This window comes from Calidris pugnax, unplaced genomic scaffold (assembly GCF_001431845.1).
Source record: "Calidris pugnax isolate Ruff unplaced genomic scaffold, ASM143184v1 scaffold111, whole genome shotgun sequence".
NCBI classification, from domain to species: Eukaryota; Metazoa; Chordata; class Aves; order Charadriiformes; family Scolopacidae; genus Calidris; species Calidris pugnax.
In genome coordinates this window covers 3,947,436-3,960,266 of record NW_015090872.1, presented here as the reverse complement: position 1 = coordinate 3,960,266, position 12,831 = coordinate 3,947,436, and the positions used below count along the sequence as shown (strand labels likewise).

The window sequence follows — 12,831 nt, the reverse complement described above, 5'->3', positions numbered from 1 at the left end:
ATCAAGATGCCAGAGCGAGTTGAGCTGGTACCAGACAAGCAGGTTGTTGGCAGTTACAAACTATCAAATATATTTGAATGGTTTTGTGCAATGAATGTCCAAAGGCTGTGAACCATGTGGCACCGGCTCCTCATTTGGATATAAATCTACAGTTTTCTCCCTACACTATCCTAAAGGCAGAGACTTCAGATACATATGGTCAGATTAACTTCTGATAGTTCTGCACATCGCAATCACTCTTCAAACACAATCAAGATAATCTTTCCACAGATTATTTTATTTATCTGCAGAAGTGGAAAATGAACTTCACATATTTTCCAATACAGCTATTTCATTACAGTTTTTAGGGAGTTCATCTCATATCTACCAGAAGGTGAAAGCATGAGAATAACAGATTTTTTTTAACTTGACTTTTCCTTAGGATGCATTCCCCTTAGATTTCTAAGCTTCCTTCCACTGTCATGGGTAGTAAAAGGCCTAATCTATAAATTTTTACAATGCTTACATTAAGGGAATATTTTTTCACCAATATACACTGCAACAGTAAAGACTACTGCCCCCAGGGAAAAAGAACAGTTACAAAGGTACCAAAGTGGAAGACCAGGTTATGCACAGCAAGGTAAGTACAAGATGTGATTTTTAATACTCCACTTCTCTTTCAGCATGCAGTCACTCTGCTTTTTAAAAGTGCAAAATGTCCATGGTTATTTCCAGCAGACAGGAAAGCCAGAATAACAGATCTGTATGCAGATCTGGTAAGAATTTGCCTTTAGGATTAATCATTTCTACAAGAAAAAGAGCCATGCCTATTACGATGATTATTAATATGCAGCATTTTTTCAGTCTACTAAAATGAATAGGAACATTTTATCCATTAATCATGTAATTCCAGTTCAAAAAAAAAATCTCAAATTCATACAGGCCAGAAAGAACTTTCAACTCAAATTTCGCCATTTAGTGTTTTCTCTTGCCATGAAAAGCACTTTGTTATAGTCAGCATCTGTACCAGCCATAGTGCAGCACTAGTACTGAACACTGTGATAGCCAACACAGCTCCCAAAGGTGCACAGACTGGATTTATTCAAAATACATGCTGCTGCGCTGAAGATGCTTTAATTCGAAGTTTTCATACAGGTAGTTGGGGTTTTTTTGGTTTTGTTTTTTAACAAGCCTATCATAGTTCTTCACATGAGGTTCAGATAATATGAAGAAAACAGTAAAACTGTAATATCCCCGCAGTATGTAAAAGAGTTACTTCCCGTTTGCTTTATACCTTTACAAATTAAACTGTAAGTAATAGTATGCATTTCTTTGTCTGTCTTTATATCTTCCGTCAGACATTTGTTTCTCCAAGATAAAAAAAGCTACTGAAAATATTGTTCTAGTACAGGCCATCCTGACAGCAAAAGGAAATGTTCATGAGACAACATCCTCAGCAAAAGGCATGCTTTTAGTAAAGCAAACTAGACAGTACCCCAAAACTATTCAAATAAATGCAAACGTATGTCTTTTTCTACAGGAAAAGTGGCACAAAATGGAAACTAATAGTGCTCCTGTGTCTTACTTGCATACACATTTGTTTTAGATGCAAGCTAACACATGTTTCTCTTTCACCTTTCAATGTACTATTCTCTATTACAAGAAAGAGCTGTGATAATTGCTAAAAAACAGAATGTCAAAACCTCAAAATTTAATGGATGTTTTGAGAAGTATTTGACTATAAATATACTGCACCAAATACTAGAATCAATTACAATGCCTAAGTTTTGGCAATTATTTGACAAGAAAATCAACACACAACTCTCCGTATTATAATCTAATGGGTCTCTTAAATCTGATTTCAAAAAGCAAACCATCAGACATTAATAGAATTACTCCTTTTATCTAGCATAACCCCAGATCATGCAGAGGTTGCTTTCCGGAATGTGTAGCACAGAAACCCCCTCATAGACTGCTCACACACTTCCATGCTGTGAGAGAAAACTGTGACCCACCACAGCAGCATCAAAATTCATCCAGATGTCCGGCATCCTGGCAAGACTGTTTCTGTCAAGTAATTCACAAGATATGGTAGATCTAATTGTTGATATAGTTAGACAGAACTTAAGGAATCAAAGTTAGATGATCCCTCTGTCCTCAGAGCATGGAAAGAAAACAAACATAAGAATGAATAATTCAATCACTGCAGATGACTGCTTAAAATAATGTTTCTCCATAGATTTGGATGATTATTGGCATGGTTAATGCCAAGAGCTATCCTCTTCTTTACAATTCATGGACTAGAATTTTAAAAATATTTGTGAAATTACTACAGTAGGAATATAAATTTGTAGGTTTCTATATCTGTTTACTGTAATTCAGTGTACAGTATTCTCATTACATACAGTAACACTCAACACACTGTAAAAAGGCAGAATATAAAAACAAGATTTCTGCCTATCAGAGAAGCTTCTGCAACCATCTTAACAAGAAGAGCAGGGTCAAAAAAAATTTCTAGAGAAAGGTAAAGTGGATTATACGAAGGAGTTGTCTCTAACTACACAATCTTTATACCAGCAGTTGGGTACAGAGGCCTTTACAAGGCTGTAAGAATAATGTTGAACTTGAATTTTTTATATTCTTAATCTATTTCTGGAGGGACCTTAGAGCAAAACACTTTAAAAAATTCAAGAAACCTAAACAGAAGATAATCAAAGTCATATGAAATCAGTAGCTCCAGATATTTTCATAAAGACGTGTCTTTTTTTCAATTGGAATTGTGTCCCTCTTTTTTCTTTTAATATGACAACTGATTCAACATTTTTCTGCTTTTAAGTTTGGCAGAATTTAAAAAAGGATGCCTTTTTAATCCTTGGAATGTCACAAATCTCCAAGATCTTTCCTAGCTTTGACAAGATACCTTTTACAACATAAACACCTTTACTGACTACACACAGTGCTCAATCTTTAGCAAAACATAATTTCTCTTAAATATCAACCATTTAATGTTCCACTTTCCCTAAGTTGTAGATAGTGTCATCTCTTTTACTTTAGTTACTCAATTTTACATTGTCCACTCTCTTGCAGTGGCACAATTTCCCTGATTCTCCACTGCCATAAAGTCTTTCAGAAGCAGATGAAAACCAAAATGCCAAATATAAAACACAAATAAAGAAACACAACCCTTTGCCACCTCTAAAAAAAGGGTGTTTTGTCTAAAATGGGTTTTGTCTAAAATTATAATTTACCATTTGGGTGATATCAGGGCTGAGACTCAGTGATGGCAGCATTTCTGAGAAGACCACCCATGGAAAAGTCTTCATTACAGGAAATGCTGTCAAAAAATTATATTGGGTATATCCTTGGCACTATGAAGGGATGGTAAGAATCACTGGCATCACTATATCCCTTCTGCTAGCAGAGCTGCCACGTCAATTAGAGGAGTTGCTGATTGCATATACACACCTTTATTCAACACAAAAATCTGCCCCACAATTTTCACATTAACTTCACATCACATCAAATCCTCATTTTTCACATGCCTCTGCAATTAAGCCATATATATTCTCAAAAAAAACCCCAAACTTTTTCCTAGCCTCTCAAAGCAAAACCAGTTACATTTCTGTTTAAATATATACACAAGTAAAATGACAAACACAAGTAGGAAAATATAGTGTCAAAATCAAATGTGAAATAAAAAATCCTTTTGTGAAAAACTCCCACGCTAAATTCTGCTCTTGTAAGCTCAAAAATGTTGACCTTTTACTACATTCCCCACAAAGCTGTATAGTGATGACCACACAGAGCAGGCTGTACTCATTTACTGATGCAAGGACTGCTTTGTTTGAGCCCCCAGATATCTAACCTAGGTGAATAATGGCACTGGCAAGAGCCTGCAGAGAAGTGTATCTGCACAATGTAACTTCCCATGTGGCTCTAAAAGAAATCAGACTGAAAGAATGTTAAAATGAGAAAAGCTACTTTTGTCCAAACTGTCCAACTAAGCAGACAATCCAAAGCCTTTCTGAAGTGATAATTACTTTTATTCCTGAAGCTTTTGAAAATACAACATTTTGAGAAAATTCTGAAAACAACATTCACATTTGCACCTTAATGTATACAAAAGGCTATTACGCAAATAAATGACACAAACCAGCTTGGATTTGTTCTTTTTCTTTCTTTTGTTTTGAAAAAAGGAGACTCCAAACCCACATCCCTCAAATGATTTATCAGGTAAAGAGACATTTATCAGGTAAAGAGAGAAAATATGGCCTGTAAATCTTAGAAACTCCAGCTGGGCAAGCTGCCTTGCTCTTACGTCTGTGAAGTCTGCACCTATGAAAAATTCTGTTCTACCTCCAAATGTGTTGCTGTAGTTTGCACAAACTAGAGTTAGTTTTAATAAACAAGCCCAGAGGAGAAAGATATCAAAGAGCAATCTGCAGTCCTCCATGGATTTTAAACTCCTGCTGCTGGCAGAATAGTGAAGAATCACTAGTGACTGCACTATCATATTCTGGTGGTTGAAGTCTGAGCTGCCCTGCTGAAACACAAGCTTCAGATCCACTTAGAACGGTAACACTGCAAAAGGATGTAAGCTTACATTGTGAGAAACAACTTCCACAGAGCAAAAATTCAGTGTTCATTCCTGCACATTGTCTGCTTCAATACACAGAAATTTTTCATGTAAAAAAACAGACACTGCTCAGTTCTAAATGCATATGGCCTGCATCATCAACCTGGGTTTTGTGCTAGTGCCTCAATCTTTAGCACGCTATTTCACATGAGCTACTAGAGAGTGGGAAAACATTCTTCTAGTTTTACATACCACAAATGAAGGCACAGAGATTACATGATTTCCTAAGAGTCACACTCTGCAGCACAACAGGAACCGCACTGCTGCTTCCTTCAACCTAGGTCAGCTTCCAAATGACTTGTACTTCCTTCTTCTCTGATGCTGCGCTATTTAGGCACTTCACAATGAAGGTGAAGCCTAAGAAAACACGGCAATCAAGAAGTTTTGAGAACTTCTTTAAAAAAAACACAAACCCATACAGAATTTAAGTCTGCTTGTGACCTTTAAGAATGTCACAAACAGTAATCTCACAGTTCAAAGACAGTTTTTGATTTCAGGAATACAATATACTTTAATGCAACCGTTAAGAAATTCTTAACGGAAGACTGTTGTTTCATTTTGTGATGCTTCTGCCACTGCTCACCAATCAGTCATTGAAAAATAATAAAGTAGAACATTTAACAAAACCACCAACAGTAGAGAGACTAGGAAAATTGATCATAGGTAGAAAAAAAGGATTGCTTGGAATACAGGGAAAAATTGAAATGTACCATGGAAGCATCCTTCTACTAGCGAACCTGAAAGACTGCCAGAAATATTGACTCCAGGAAGGATTAGGGAGAGGTAACACCCAAAGAACAAAAAGGAGCATTCTGACCAAGAAAACAGTGAGGGGCCAGCAGATGTTGCACAGGGTATAGGCAGACAAACAAGCTACTGCAGGAAAAGCTGTGTCTGGACTCGCAGCTGTACTTGTGCTGTGCTTACGCTGTAACTGCCTACGCGCATCATGCTATTAGCCATGAAGAAATGTGAGATAACCAACTCCTCTTTCACACCTCCCCTTCTGTTGTAGTAATTTGTGGTGACAGTCTAAGCAATTATTTCAATTTTAACACTATACATTCTGTTCAGTTCTCTAAGCAAGTCCGTATCTGTCTCTTCACTCTAGCTTCAGTCATATCTGCCTCAAAAATAGCCATAGGTAGGGAATACTGCAGTACCGTGCAATGTTTCCCAAGTTTTACATTCCTGAAGGGTTCACACAACAGTCACAGGTATTAGCATTCACGCTAGGTCTGGACTTTGATTTAGTCAATGTAAAAAAATCCCCAAACTAAAAAAAACCAAACAACAAACCCACCTTCACCCCACATCACGCCCACCTCTCTCCCGCTCTAAAATGAAAGGGGAAAATATCACAAGTTTGTATGTTGAAATTCAGTCCACATGACATTTCCTTTGGATTTAATTGCTTCCATACAATTTGCATCTGCTAGTCACGCTAGGCCCCAGAGCACTAAATACGCTGTTACAAAGAACCTCTTGTCCTGTAATAACCTCATTAATCAAAGAGACGGAATTATGGGTAAAACCAATTTTCAACTTCATCCAAACAGGAAACAAGTCAAAGCCTAACCTCCGACTCGTCCAGTATGATTTGAAGGAGTGAACAGTAAAACGCTGGAAAGGCCAGACTTTACAAATTCTATGTAGTCAAACCTGTTCAAAGGTGGACACATTCATCAACTTAGGAAGCAGCCGGCTCTGCAAACTGTCATCTATTTACCAACTACGGAGTAAAGCTGGCCAGGCACACTGTCTTTTAGACGTTGACGAAATGCTCACAAAAATTATAAAATACCTACTTAATGATATTATACTGACTGCTCATTTTTCTCTCCTTGAACGACCCAAAACATTAGTAAAGCCAATACCCTTTTAGATAGTTCCAGAAAAATGTTTTCATGGTGGAATTCTTAATTAACACCTGTATCTATTCTATACACACACCTTTCTAAAAATTTGCTAAGTTATATTCTTTTCTAATGCTTAATGCATAAGGCAATAGCATTTTCAGCTCATATCCTGAAGAGGATGCATGATGGTTCTCATCCGTTAATGCCCAAACACTCCTGGACTTAGGGTTTAACACTAAGACTACAGGATTAATTTAAGACAAATATGATTAAATTAAATCCTCTGCACACACATTATTCATTTATTAGCTTAAAAGCGTACATCTGTGCAATATATCAAATTTTCTATCAACACAATAGCGCGTATAGCAGGGTTGCCATAGATTTCCTTAAACCATTTAGAAGTGCATACACCTAGATTTAATGCAACTTATGTGCCTAAGGGCTGTCAGCCCTTTACAATAAGTTTCTTAAAATATTTCCTCAAAGGAAACCCTTTCTTGGTAACTCTTCTAGGGTCAGTGCAGTTTTGCTTAAAGCTTTCTTCACTGACACTTTACAGCTATGTCAAAAAACGTAGCTTGTATCCTAACTCAGAAAACCCAACAAGAGAGGAAACTGGGTCACATCCTGTAAATCAAAAATGTCTTCAAAGCAATTTTATTCCAGATCTGCTTTTGTCCTCAGATTTTATTAGGCACCATATTTTAAGCACCATATTAACCACCAGATTATATAAAGCACCACAGGTGACACAATTTTAGATTGAGACATTAGTCTATTAATCATGAAAAGACACCATCTTGGACCAGAAATGGAATAATGATTAGCTTTCATTGGAAACTCTGCAGTCGTTCCTATTACCAAATTCCGAGGGGAAAAAAAAGTAGCTCATAAATGCTTGGTGTTTTTTTAAGAAGGATTCCAACATCAATGTAGAAATTAGCTTGATTTTTCAACTACGCTTTATTAATTTATATCAAAAGAAATCATTTGTCTATCAAAATTTCCTCCAGTGAATCAGTCCAATTTCAAAGAAATCTATTCCAAGTATTTATAATTGTCAATGGGAGAAAAAACACTTTAATTTCCATAAAGTTAACTAAGCATACAAATACATTTTTTCTAAGCCTAACTTTATTTCTCAATGTTTTACTCCCATATACTCCTGTGCACTGACAGAAGAACAAAGAAATTAAATTACTATAGTCAAACTTTTTTCTTTTTTCCTGTGTGAGCATTCCAGATCTGGTTTTAGGTCAATTCACTACTTCTAATGCAGCACTGGGTATGAAAGTTAATCTATTAAACCTTTCAAAACAACAAAAGAAATAAAAGTAAATAAATAAATCCATGTTGGTACTGATGTACTTAAAAGCTAATGATGCAGAATTTTCTTAGGCAGAAATGTACTCTGTTTAAATGCACCTGTGAAAAAGCCATCTAAAATATAAAATTAGCAAACATCTTCAAAACAAAAAAAAAAAAATCAGTGTAGGCTTTCAAGTGATCACATGATCCTCATTGTTTGTTATGTCTGAACATTCCTGTCAGGTTACATGTTTATATCAAGCTGAATAAATCATGAGAACTTACTCATTATTTAGCAGAATGTATTGATAAGAAAACATTATTATAAATCAAAAAGGTGCCTAAAAACAACCAGAAAACAACATTTCATTCATGTGATATTAAAAAAGTTTTTAACTTTGTATGCAGGTTATTATGAAATAATTACTGTTATAGTTTGTCAGTGTTTATTATTTAATATATTTGGCAAGTACAGTAATTAAATTAAGCTCATAGAGATGTATCTGAAATATGGTTGCATTCCGAATTCAGTACTAAATTAAGAAACTTCTAAAGCTGTGATGAGTGAAATGCAAGTTCTGACTGGAGTTACAGGTATGCAATTCTAATGAAGCAGAACATCCTACAAAGTATGTAACAGTAAGAATATGGACTAGCGTCTCCAGTTTTTATTAGTATTTCCCAATAATAATTTCCAGTATCAACAGTTCTCTAATAAAACTTATCAAATACACTTGTGATTACTGATTCTATTGTCTCTGCTGTACTTTAAAATTTACACACGTGATTGTGGGAGTATATTCAAATTCAGCTACATAACTCTCCCTTACCAGAAATTTAGACAGTATTTTGTCCTGAAATAAAGCAGTTACTCCTAAAAAGCGTAAAATGTCAGTTACTGAAATTCTTATTCTGTCCTCAGTTGAGCAAGAGTCCTATCAAGGCCTAATATTTGCAATAAGCTAGCTAGCAAACTAAAATAACTTTCTGAGACACGACTTTGGAATTCCATTGTTTTTCTTGCTTGTACATAGTACCAGAGATCATTAAATCAAGAGGATACAACAATTTCTTTCTAATCCTAAAATTATTTTTCCTATTATTTTTCCAAGAGTAGCAGATCAGGCACAAACTCCCACATGAGATAGGGAACAAAACAAATCCCTTAAAGTGTGGATTAAATGCTAAAAAAAGCCATATGCTTTTGTAAATGTCTCTTTCTAATGCATGACAACAAAACCAGCCAGAGGCTGCCTGTCTTCTTGCTTTGCACCATTTTTCTATAAGGCTCAGAGAAAGCTGCCTCCATGGAAGCCCCACCTTACAGGGCATCACATCCACAAGTAATTGTGGTCCCATCTGTGGGACAAATCGCAAAAAAGTGTTGTACAAAGTTGACAGTTACTCTGTTAAGTTCTGATAAAAAAGTGGAAAACACTGTCTCATGCATTGTCCATCTCCTCCCCCATTTCTAGTAGTATAACTACATTCCTGAGGCAGAAAAGTCTGTTATGAATACTGTGATGCACCAAGCACAACATAAATACATAACAATCTCTACAGAATTAATACAAATGGCTTTCAGGGAAAGGCTACATTTGGAAATCATTTGAGCACTTCAGCTGTCTTAATATTACTCGTTTTGCCATTTTCAGAAAAAAGTATTTTCATGGCATTTACATTACTTTTCTCCTGTTGTCCTCCTGACCATGCTCAGTAATACAAAGCTGATCACGTGTTACATCAAGTTTCTTCACCAACAGAAACCAACAGGGAAGAAACTGCGTATGTCAAGTAAATAAAATATTGAAAGTAATTAGCCCTCTTTTCCCTTAAGCAGGATTTACTGGCAAATATGTCCTGGTATGGCAAATCTTCACAGTAATAATTTAGAAAACACACTGCGGTAAAGATAACAGCGGCAACAGTTTCACAAATCTGTTCAGTGCAAATGCTATACTCCCTATATTCTGTTTACCTTCTGGAATGAAATCAGAGTCTGGCCAAGAAGCACTGTACACACACTGAGAAAACATTAAAACCTCAGTCTTCATTTGAAATACGAGGCTGTACCACTTAAAAACAAATCGGTGGAAAACAATACTTGAAAAATTCTTTTTCCAGAATATGTGTACACACCTCAGCATGTGGATTGATATGCAACTGATACTCCCACTTACCAACACAAGAGCTACACAAGACAGTTGGCCTGTATTTCCAGAAACCCCTTTTATCAGAAATAAATCACACTTAAATTTTTTACCACACATGCACACACAGAAAAATGCTTTAGATAACATTGCCATAAGTGTGTGTTCATTAGTCTGTTTTCCATCCCCCACTTCTGTGGTTTGGTATTTAATTACAGGGTGGAGTGGTCCCCAGGCTACTTATGTTTCTTCCAGTCACAGCCAGAAAATTTCTGCAGGAACTGACATGCAGGAGCACCACTGCTTCAAGTTAGAGCTGGTTCCCGGTCAACAAGGATAGCTCACTGTTCATTGGAAGTCCCATCACTACTTTTGTTCAATAATTCCTGAAAACAGCTTTAAATACAACAAATTGCATTCTAAACTTGAACAGATAATAAAGGCTTAAACAGGACCTAATTTGGCAATTTGCTCTTAATTTGTTTCTCAATTTTCTTTTGCTAATGACTATAAACAAATCTTTATTAAGCTGGAAAGAAATGGCAATTCTTTTTTTGCCAGACAGGCCTTAAATGCAGGAAAGTGTGGCCTTGTATGCCTGGTTTGACCAAACAGGCTTTTCAAGCACATCACCTGACTTGAACCCTATGTATTACTGCCCACAGTTTTAAATGCTGCTTTCCATAAACAATCTTAAATTTCTGCAGAAAATTCTATTTTCACCTGAAAAACACTAGACTGCTTGCAAAATATTAGAATTTATATGTGATAATTTTACAGCTAAGTATTACTCCCAACAGCATTGAGGTATTAAGACATACATTACAGGTATAGAGAAATACATTATTCCAATTAATTTCTATAGAAATAAGTTCTGTTGGATAAATAAAACTGGGGAAATAAAACAAAGACTAACTCAGGTAGCAAGTTACATACACAATGAAAATTTTATTTTATATAAGAAAAGGATGTTGTTAATCAGAGTATTACTGCTAACGACAGGATTTGGAAAAAAATGAAAGACACCTGGGGGTTTTATCCATGGGGCTTTTTTAGTAAAGGACTTGGGTTTTGGCCTAAGCAATGAGAATCCACCAGCTTGGAAAACCCTGCCTCTACCTCAGATGTGTGACAGGAAGGCAAAACCACATGAGCTCATTTTTACATTAATCAAAGTTAAACAGCACACAAAGATTATGTTGTGTCATTTTTAGCCAGAGGTATCTGAAAACACCTGCTAGCCAAGCCCTAGCAAGAATTTATATAAAGTATTTTTTTATGAATTATCTGCTACAGCGCTCCTATCAGTCAGCTACTTCTTCTCTGTCCTGTTCTATTGAGAATATATGCAAATTGCAGAACAAGAAGATCTCACTAAGGTGATAAACCAGACTAATAAAAAGCTCTTAAATTTGGACCCATATACATGTCCACCTGGTTTTATAAACCATGTACAGTAACATACAGAATGTCAGAAAGAAATGAAATGTATTTTTGTGCTTTGCTAGTAACTCATAGAGTGACAAGAGGCAAAAATCAACTCTGTGCAGACTAATTTAAAGACCAGGCTCTTGAGTAATCCCTTGGAGACTCCAAAGCCACAAGGCAAATAAATCATTATAGAATCATGTAAATTATGCACTTATTCATTTTTCTAAACAGTAAACATTCTCTATCTTTCCCCTGAGCCCTACCACACATTGTCTCTTTGCCATTTATTATGGCTGAATACACACACACAGGGCTGAACGTGAACTCAGGATACCACTCTTCTGACCGAGAAGGCTGTAGTGAAGGAGTAAATGATCTCCTGCAGCCCTGGCAGTTTTACTCCCTCAATATCCTTAGTTAGATGCTTCACCAGTATGTGCTTCACTGCATTACTAAACATTTTAACACTGCATATTTACCAGGTTAATACAGTGCCACTTGATCAGCAATGCATCTGGAGCAGAGATAGTCTACCAAAATAAGGCACTCTTACCTCACCACATACTACAATTATTATTATTTTGGGGCCTATTAAACTGCTTTGAATCGAATTCCAAATGTCATCAATAAAATACTCTGGCCAAAATTACTGGCCAGAAGGGATAGGCAGTTATGTTATACCACACTTCTCAAAACCTGTCACTAAAATAAGGAAGCCTCCTCCCGTGCCCCTAAAGATATGGATGCTATAAATATAATGCACACCACTTGTCCTGCAGCAGTGCATTCCATTATTGAGAAGCCACCCAGGATACGAATGCGGCAGTTCCCAGCTAAAGCCTGGAGCTGGGAGCGGGGGTTCCCCCCCATCCACAGCCCGTTTTACCTCCGGCAGGTCACAGACACACACTGCCCTGTTCCCACGTGCTGGAAAACTCCCTGGAACAACAGCTATTAAACTCTTTTTTTTTTTTTAAATAACTTAGTTTCTGAATCTCGGACGTTGTGGCCAAGCAGGAAAGAAAGAAGGAGCCGGGAGTTTGGAGGCCGGGCTTCTGCCCCCGGCTCTGGAAGCGGCCCTCCCCGCGGCTCGCTCCGCCTCCTCTGCCCTCCGGGGAGCGGGGAAGGAGGTTCCTCCCGGGCTCTCGCACCCACCTCAGGCTTAGAAAACCTCGGCGTCCTCCGCTGCCCGCGCCTCACGCCGCTGCCTCCCATCGGGGGACTCACGCCGCTGCCCCCCGTCACCCCGGGGGCTCCCGCTGTCGCCCCCACCTCACGCCGCTGCCCCCGTCAGGCGACTCCGCCACTCTCACCTCATGCCGCTGCCCCTCGTTCCCCGGGGGCTCCCCCCGACCTCATCTCACGCCGCTGCCCCTCGGCCCCCGGGGGCTCCCGCCACCCTCACCTCACGCCGCTGGCCCCCAGCCCCAGTCGCCCTTCGCCGCCTCACGGCGCTGACCCCTCG

At 37.8% G+C, this 12,831-nt stretch overlaps 1 protein-coding gene across 1 annotated transcript in view; it reads right to left on the bottom strand.

The window, feature by feature from the left end:
• The window catches only part of WWTR1 (WW domain containing transcription regulator 1), a 58,873-nt gene extending 56,843 nt beyond the window's left edge, over nucleotides 1-2,030 (bottom strand). Inside the window, exon 1 of the mRNA XM_014945778.1 lies at nucleotides 1,995-2,030. Coding sequence (XP_014801264.1) covers nucleotides 1,995-2,030 — 36 coding nt within the window. The remainder of the gene's footprint in view (nucleotides 1-1,994) is intronic.
• Nucleotides 2,031-12,831: the final 10,801 nt, after the last annotated feature.